Source organism: Trachypithecus francoisi, unplaced genomic scaffold (genome assembly GCF_009764315.1).
Source record: "Trachypithecus francoisi isolate TF-2019V2 unplaced genomic scaffold, Tfra_2.0 Lachesis_group8, whole genome shotgun sequence".
Classification (NCBI taxonomy): Eukaryota; Metazoa; Chordata; class Mammalia; order Primates; family Cercopithecidae; genus Trachypithecus; species Trachypithecus francoisi.
This window is the reverse complement of record NW_022681473.1, coordinates 6620164-6629132: the sequence shown is the minus strand read 5'-3', so window position 1 is coordinate 6629132 and position 8969 is coordinate 6620164. Positions and strand designations below refer to the sequence as shown.

The window sequence follows — 8969 nt, the reverse complement described above, 5'->3', positions numbered from 1 at the left end:
GAACAATGAGAACATATGGTCACATGGAGGGGGATCAACACACACTGGTGCCTGTTGAGCGGGGTGCTGGGGAGGGAGAGTACCAGGAAGAATAGCTAAGGGATGCTGGGTTTAATACCTGGGTGATGGGATGATATGTGCAGCAAACCATCATGGCACACACTTACCTATGTAACACACCTGCACGTCCTGCACATGTACCCCAGAACTTTAAATAAAAATTGAAGGAGCGCCAGGCGCGTTGGCTCACACCTGTAACCCCAGCACTTTGGGAGGCTAAGGCGGGCGAATCACCTGAGGTCAGGAGTTTGAGACCAGCCCGACCAAGATGGTGAAACCCCGTCTCTACTAAAAATACAAAATCAGTCAGATGTGGCATACACCAGCTACTCGGGAGGCTGAGGCAGGAGAATTGATTGAATCCGGGAGGCAGAGGTTGCAGTGAGCCGAGATCGCGCCACTGCACTCCAGCCTGGGCGACAGAGTGAGACTACGTCTCAAAATAAAATAAAATAAATAAATAAAATAAAATAAAAGCCATTTCCCCTCCCCTAAGTGACCTCCACCTCTCCCTCTCCCCTGCCCCGCGAATCGCGTGTGCAAGCTCCGGGATCGCAGAGTTCTCAGGGAATCTCCCCCCGCGATGCCCCGACGCGCCAGTAGCTGTGCGCACTTCATTGCGGTCCTCTTCCTGCTGTCCGTTTACCCCCTGGGCCCCGCTGGGGACCTGGGGAAGAGAGAAACGCTTCCCAGGCCAGCTACGCGGCGACTCCGGGGGCTCCGAGGCGCCCCTCTGCGGCCGACGCCCGGGGTGCAGCGGCCGCCGGGCCCTCCAGAGGCGCGGCCGGCGCCGTGACTCAGCACTGGGGCGGAGCTGGGCGGGACCACCTTTATAAGGCTCGGAGGCCGCAAGGCCTGCGCTGGAGTTTCGTCGCCGTCGCCGCGTGTGCCATCAGTGAGTCCTCGCGGCCCGCGCCCCTGGGGGATGGGGTTCGGATCTCCCAGCATGGGGCCCAGGGCCAACCCACGGCATCAGGCTCGGGCTCCCGGCAGGGCCCCCTCCCACCTCGAGACCCGGGACGGGGTCCCAGAGTACCCAGGAAGTCCCCAGTGCCGTTAGCGGCTCTCAGGGGTCCGCAGCGCCTCGGGCAGGGATGGGACCCGGGGAGGGCAGGATGCGCGCACCGCGCCTTGGCGTCCTCCCCCGGGCTCCAGCAAACCTTTCTTTGTCCGCTGCAGTGCCGCCCTACACCGTGGTCTACTTCCCAGTTCGAGGTAGGAGCCTCTGGCAGGGAGGGGAGGCAGGGGCTAGGGCTGCAGCCCACGGTCCCTCGCCCACGCGGAGAGAACCGAACCCCCCCCTTATCCCTCCGTCGTGTGACTTTTACCCCAGGCCTCCTTCCCTGTGCCCCGCCTCTTCCGCCATGCCTGCTCCCCTCCCCAGTGTTGTGTGAAATCTTCGGAGGAATCTCTGTTCCCCTGTTCCCTCCCTGCACTCCTGACCCCTCCTCCGGATTGCTGCGAGGCAGAGTCTGCCCGGTCCCCACATCTCGTGCTTCTCCCTCCCCGCAGGCCGCTGCGCAGCCCTGCGCATGCTGCTGGCAGACCAGGGCCAGAGCTGGAAGGAGGAGGTGGTAACAATGGAGACCTGGCAAGAGGGCTCTCTCAAAGCCTCCTGCGTAAGTGACCATGCCCGGGCAAGGGAAGGGGGTGCTGCGCCTTAGAGGGCTGTGACTAGGATCGGGGGACGGCCAAGCTCAGTGCCCCTCACTGAGCCATGCCTCCCCACACAGCTGTATGGGCAGCTCCCCAAGTTCCAGGACGGAGACCTCACCCTGTACCAGTCCAATACCTTCCTGCGTCACCTGGGCCGCACTCTTGGTGAGTCTTGAACCTCCAAGTCCAGGGCAGGAGTGGGCAAGCCTCTGCCCCTGGAGCCCTTTTATTTCCATCAGCTGCCCCGCAGCCCTCTGGAGTGGAGGAAACTGAGACCCACTGAGGTTACGTAGCTTGCCCAAGGTCAAGCCTGGGTGCCTGCAGTCCTTCCCCTGTGCCAGGCTGCCTCTTAGGTGCCAGCTGAGCTCTGAGCACCTCCTGTGTGGCAGTCTCCCATCCTTCCACGCACTTCCTCTTCCCCTCCTCCCAGGCTGGGGCTCACAGACAGCCCCGTGGCTGGCCCATCCCCGGTGACTAGGTGTCGATCAGGCGCCCAGTCACGCTGCCTGCTCCCCCCTACCCAACCCCAGGGCTCTATGGGAAGGACCAGCGGGAGGCAGCCCTGGTGGACATGGTGAATGATGGCGTGGAGGACCTCCGCTGCAAATACCTCTCCCTCATCTACACCAACTACGTGAGCATCTGCACCAGGGCTGGGCACTGGGGGCTGAACAAAGAAAGGAGCTGCTTTTGCCCTCACCCCCCTTCCCCTCACGTGGCTCGGGCTGACCCCTCCTTGGGTCAGGGTGCAGGGGCTGGGTCAGCTCTGGGCCAGGGGCAAGACACAACCTGCACCCTCATTGCCTGGGACATGAACCAGTCAGGTAACGGGTTGTGGGGGAGAGTGCAAGCACAGAGACCTCCAGCAACTGGTGGTTTCTGATCTCCTGGGGTGGCGAGGGCTTCCTGGAATAGCCAGAGGCGTAGGAGGATCTGTCACCAGTTTCTGGATGGAGGTGCTGGCACTTTTAGCTAAGCAAAGTATGCAGACACAGAGCACATCTGGGGACCTGGGACCAGTTTAGCAGAGGCAGAGTGTGTATGTGTGTGCGTGCGTGTGTGTGTATGTGTACACTTCCTTGTGTGTCGGGGGTGGGTAAAGAGACAGAGATGCGGGGAGCAGGCCCAGGTCCCGAAGGCCTTGAATCCACTGGTTTGGAGTCTCCTAAGGGCCATGGGGGCCATGGAGAAGTCTGAACAGGGCTATGTCTGAATGTGAGGTCTGGAAGGATCCTCCAGAGAAGCCAGCTCTGAAGCTTTTGCAATCATCTGGTGAGAAATCCCAGCAAGGATGGACAGGCAGAGTGGAATGGAGATGAACTGGCAGCTGAAATGGACAGGATTTGGTACTAGCCTGGTTGTGGGGAGCGAGCAGAGGAGAATCTGAGACTCTGGTCTCTGGCCTGGGGCAGACAGAAAGGGGGCGTCTCAGGGGCTGGGAGGGATGAGAGTAGGAGGATGATACATGGTGGTGTCTGGCAGGAGGCGGGCAAGGATGACTATGTGAAGGCATTGCCCGGGCAACTGAAGCCTTTTGAGACCCTGCTGTCCCAGAACCAGGGAGGCAAGACCTTCATTGTGGGAGACCAGGTGAGCATCTGGCCCCATCCTGTTTCTTCCTCGCCACCGTCTGCTTACAGATGGACACAGGTGTGAGCCATTTGTTCAAGCAAAGTGGGGCAGACCTAGGGGATGGGATTAGGCCCTCTGCCCCCAGTTTCCCCAGCCTGCTCCCACTGGCTGAGTCCCCGGCCCCCCTGCCCTGCAGATCTCCTTCGCTGACTACAACCTGCTGGACTTGCTGCTGATCCATGAGGTCCTGGCCCCCGGCTGCCTGGATGCGTTCCCCCTGCTCTCGGCCTATGTGGCGCGCCTCAGTGCCCGGCCTAAGCTCAAGGCTTTCCTGGCCTCCCCTGAGCACGTGAACCTCCCCATCAATGGCAACGGGAAACAGTGAGGGCTGGGGGCACTCTGAGCGGGAGGCAGGGGCTGCTTGCCTCCCTTTCTCCAGGACCAATACAATTTCTAAGAAAGCTGCTGTGAGCACTGTCTTTCCTGGGAAGGGGTTCTCGGCTCTCAGCCTCAAGGTCGGGGGGAGGGCAGGGCAGAGGGCTAGAAAACGGCTGCTCTAGCATAGTCAGTGGCTTCCTGGAGCCCTCAGCCTGGCTGTGTTTACTGAACCTCACAAACCGGAATTGCAAAAAAAAAAAAGAGAGAGAGAGAGAAACAAAGAGAAATAACCATGGTCACCGTCCTGGAGCACCACACAGTGTAGAGAAGGCGAAACGTCGCATAGAAACATGCTTTCTAGGCCCAGCAGATGCCTGTCAGAGGGACAGACTCCAGGAAGGAGGGCAATGAGGGGTTCTCGGAAGGAGAGATGTGAGGAGTTCCCTGTCCTGGGACTTTGGAGGATTAGCTGAGTAGCTCCAAGCAGCCCAAGTTGATGGGAGGGTCATTCCGCTTGGATGGGGGCTCTCCTGGCTTCCTGCTGAATTGTGAGTTTTGATGTGTCCTAGGCAAGCAATGACATTAGGATTATTAGCATTCTCCAGAGAAACAAAGCCAGTAAGATACTGTAGGGCAGGCAAAATTTTGTCTCTGTCCTTTTAGGGTTTTTTGGCTGGGCCTGAGAACTAAAGACTTGAGCAGGAGAAAAGCATTGAAATTTATCTAGGCTGGGCATTGTGGCTCATGCCTGTAATCCCAGCACTTTGGGAAGCTGAGGCAGATGGATCACTTGAGGTCAGGAGTTGAAGACCAGCTTGACCAACATGGTGAAACCCCATCTCTACTAAAAATACAAAAATTAGCCAGGCGTGGTGGCGGGCACCTGTAGTCCCAGCGACTTGGGAGGCTGAGGCAGGAGAATTGCTCTCTCTCTCTTGCCGCCTTGATAAAGATGTGCCTGCTTCCCCTTCACCTGATTGTAAGTTTCCTGAGGCTTCCCAGTCATGCTTCCTATTAAGCCTGCAGAACGGTGAATCAATTAAACCTCTTTTCTTCATAAATTACCCAGTCTTGGATAGTTCTTTATAGCAGTGTGAGAATAGACTAATACACTGTTTTGTTTTGTTTTGTTTTGTTTGTTTTTGAGATGGAGTCTCACTCTGGTGCCTAGGCTGGAGTGCAGTGGTGCAATCTCTGCTCACTGTAACCTCCGCCTCCCAGGCTCAAGCAATTCTCCTGCCTCAGCCTCCTGAGTAGCTGGGATTACAGGTGCCCACCACCATGCCCAGCTAATGTTTGTATTTTTAGTAGAGGTGGGGTTTCATTATGTTGGCCAGGCTGGTTTCGAACTTTTAACCTCAGGTGATCCACCTGCCTTGGCCTCCCAAAGTGCTGCAATTACAGGCGTGAGCCACCACACCCAGCCTAATACACTATATTAATCAGAAACTGCCAGCTAACCTCTAACTGGGGACGTTTCACTCTAACCAGTCAAAATTGTTTTCTTTGGTTTCTGCAAATCCATGATTAGGTTTCGCTTCCTGTCTAAGAGAGGCACTAGCTGCTTTGATCTGGTGCCATCTTAATCCATGTGTCACTGAATGCTCAAACTCTTTAAAATGTAAATGGGCTTAAGTTTATATTTCAGCAGATCTGATGTCAGAAGTAGGATCCTTCAGAAGGACATCAGAAGAATCTGAAGGATTTCTCCCCATCCGGGGCCTAGTGATGGCCTCCAGGAGCAATGAGCAAACAGGTGTAGGCATTTCACTGAGCCCCCTGCATGCTGCTTCCCGCAGCATATTTGAAGGTCATCACTGGTAATTCCCACTCAGCTGTATTAGTCCCTTGTCACACTGCTGTAAAGAATACCTGAGACTGGGTGATTTATAAAGAAAAGAGGCTAAGCCGGGTGTGGTGGCTCATACCTGTAATCCCAGCACTTTTGTTTTGTTTTGTTGTTTTTTGAGTCAGAGTCTCACTCTGTCACCCAGGCTGGAGTGCAGTGGCACCATTCAGCTTACTGCAAGCTCCACCTCATGGGTTCAAGTGATTCTCCTGCCTCTGCCTCCCAAGTAGCTGGGATTACAGGCACATGCCACCACGCCTGGCTAATTTTTGTATTTTTGGTAGAGACAGGGTTTCACCATGTTGGCCAGGCTGATCTCAAAACTCCTGATCTCAGGTGATCCACTCGCCTTGGCCTCTCAAAGTGCTGGGATTACAGGCGTAAGCCACTGCACCCAGCCAATCCCAGCACTTCAAGAGGCCGAGGTGAGCAGATCACTTGGGGTCAGGAGTTGGAGACCAGCCTGGCCAACATGGTGAAGCCCCATTTCTACTAAGAAGACAAAAAAATTAGCTGAGCATGGTGGCACATGCCTGTAATCACAGCTACTCAGGAGGCTGAGGTAGGAGAATCCCTTGAACCCGGGAGGCAGAGGCTGCAGTGAGCCAAGATCATGCCTCTGCACTCCAGCCTGGGTAATAAGGCTTGATTGACTCACAGTTCTGCATGGCTGGGGAGGCCTCAGGAAACTTTCAATTGCGGTGGAAGGCGAATGGGAAGCAAGGCATGTCTTACGTGGTGGCAGGGGAGGTGAGGGGGGATGTTCCACGCGCTTTAAACCAACAGAGCACATGAGAACTCCCTGTCAGGAGAGCAGCAAGGGGGAAATTCGCCCCCATGATCCAATCACCCCCCATTAAGCCCCTCCCTCAACACGTGGAGATTACAATTCAAGATGAGATTTGGGTGGGGACAAAACCAAACTGTATCACATACAAACTCCAGAACTTTCATTGAGTTCTCTGAGTTTTGCTGATCTGGACTGGGTTTGGAAGTTGTGATAGAAGTTTAACGAATCCTGTAGGGAGGCTTCAGGTGTCTGACTGGGTCAGACAGAAACTGAAATGGTTTTAGTAAAAGACCTCTAATAGGTAAGGTTCCAGGAAAACAAACAATTCTGGGTTCATTTAAGTCCAGGGGGTCTGGGACTCCATCGCAGGACTCGTGCTCTTCTAGAGACATGAGTGAATCTTACCAAAAATAATTTAGAATTTTGGGGGCCACAGCAGGAAGTTTTAACCTGAACAAAACTGCTGATCTCCAGACTGCATTGAAAAAAAAAAAGGGGGATCCCAAACATCCCAGAAATAATGGGATGTATTTTTGGTTGGCAAGCAGAGGCTTCTAAGTTCTCCATCTTTCTCACTAGCCTCCTCTGCCTCCTCTGAATCTGCTGACTTCTTTGCTTGGTTACTTTCCCACCTTGACGATGCAATGAAAAAAACCCAGCTAGATAAGTTATAAAAGTTGGGCTGTCAAATCAACCATGTCTGTTTCTTTAACTGCCTTTATGCCGTGGTTAAAATCTTAAGCTCAGAGCAATAATGAAAGGTATTCCGGTCCGGCATAGATAATGCTTTGTCTGCCCTATTTGTGAATGGGCTCCACCCTGACCTCAGTAATCTAGTTACACATATGTGGATAGGACCTGAGGAAGCTCAAAGTTGGATGCAAGAGCAGAATGGTATTGCTTTGAGGACAATAGCCAAAGTCCACAAGCCCCTATTTGGTCCATATATAGGCCAGAAAAAACACAAACTTTTGGCCAGGCATGGTGGCTCACGCCTGTAATCCCAGCACTCTAGGAGGCTGAGGCGGGCGGATCACTAGGTCAGGAGATCGAGACCATCCTGGCTAACTCGGTGAAACACTGTCTGTACTAAAAATACAAAAAAATTAGCCAAGTGTGGTGGCGGGCGCCTGTAGTCCCAGCTACTTGGGAGGCTGAGGTAGGAGAATGGCGTGAACCCGGGAGGTGGAGCTTACAGTGAGCCGAGATCGTGCCACTGCACTGTTTTTTATTTGTTTTGTTTTGTTTTTTTGAGATTGAGTCTTGCTCTGTCGCCCAGGCTGGAGTGCAGTGGTGTGATCTCAGTTCACTGCAGCCTCGACCTTCTAAGCTCAAGCGATCCTCCCATCTTAGCCTCCTGAGTAGCTGAGACCATAAGCACACACTACCCTGCCAGGCTAGTTTTTTATTTTTTGTAGAGATAGGGATTCAAGCTGTCCTGAATATATGTTCTGATTATCAGCAGATACAAAGGTTTTTTTGTTTTGTTTTTTTGGTTGTTTATTTATTTATTTTTGAGATGGAGTCTCGCTGTATTGCCTGGGCGACAAGAGTGAAACTATCCAAAAAAAAAAAAAAAAGAACAAAAAATATGATGCAAATAAAGACAATTATTAACAAGACAAGTTGAAATCCAGATCTGAAAAGTGTTCTTATTTGTGAAGGTAACAAATCAAATAGATCATGTAATGGGTTTGGCTTTTTGACAGCTTGCAGCCATTTATCCTCTTGAGTGATCCTTCCAAACTGAGTTTCCACTTCTCATCCAGGTTTGAAGAACAAGGTGAGCCGGGCGCGGTGACTTACGCCTGTAATCCCAGCACTTTGGGAGGCCGAGGCAGGTGGATCACAAGGTCAGGCAATCGAGACCATCCTGGCTAACACGGTGAAACCCCGTCTCTACTAAAAACACAAAAAATTAGCTGGGTGTGGTGGCAGGAGCCTGTCGTCCCAGCTACTCGGGAGGCTGAGGCAGGAGAATGGTGTGAACCCGGGAGGCGGAGCTTGCAGTGAGCCGAGATCGCGACACTGTACTCCAGCCTGGATGACAGAGCAAGACTCCGTCTCAGAAAAAAAAAAAAAAAAGAAAAAGAACAAGGTGACTGGTTGTGGTTAGCTTTGGCGCGAGATCTCTGGTGATGAAAGATGTCCACTCAGGTGGGGCTGCGTTTTTAAAGTGAAAAGGAAATGTGAATCCATGAGTCGATGCCTCTGATGTTAGCTGCACAAGGATTGGTTAACAATACATGACATGATCCCTTTCAACATGGTTGGGGAGTACTTTATTTGATGATGTTTCCAATAAACAAAATCTCCAGGTTGGAAGCTGTGATCTTTGATGTCTGTCTCCAGGGAGATTGCTTTTTAAAAGAATTCTTCATTAATTTAAATTTTTTTTTTTTTTTTTTTAAGTGAGAAGCTTTATAAGGTCCTGGCACTCATGAAGTATAGCATTTTTAAGAAGAGCTGGCTCATAGACTCCTGCAGTCAGGAACATGGACCTTCCTGTTATTTCAAAAAAAGAAAGCTGATGTTGTTGAACTGGGGTACAATGTGAATTAAGCAATAACAATGGAAGAGTCTTAAGCCAGAGAAGGTTCAAGTTTCTATAAGCTTGGCTGGGCACGGTGGCTCATGCCTGTAATCCCAGCACTTTGGGATGCT

General features: G+C 52.6%; 1 protein-coding gene across 1 annotated transcript; it reads left to right on the top strand.

Annotated features, from left to right (window-relative positions):
• The first annotated feature begins 666 nt into the window (after nt 1-666).
• On the top strand, nt 667-3752 carry GSTP1 (glutathione S-transferase pi 1). The gene is made up of 7 exons (XM_033206568.1): nt 667-955; nt 1240-1275; nt 1573-1679; nt 1794-1881; nt 2247-2350; nt 3199-3306; nt 3485-3752. Coding segments are annotated over exons 1-7 (633 nt in total). The 5' UTR covers nt 667-954; the 3' UTR covers nt 3674-3752.
• Nucleotides 3753-8969: the final 5217 nt, after the last annotated feature.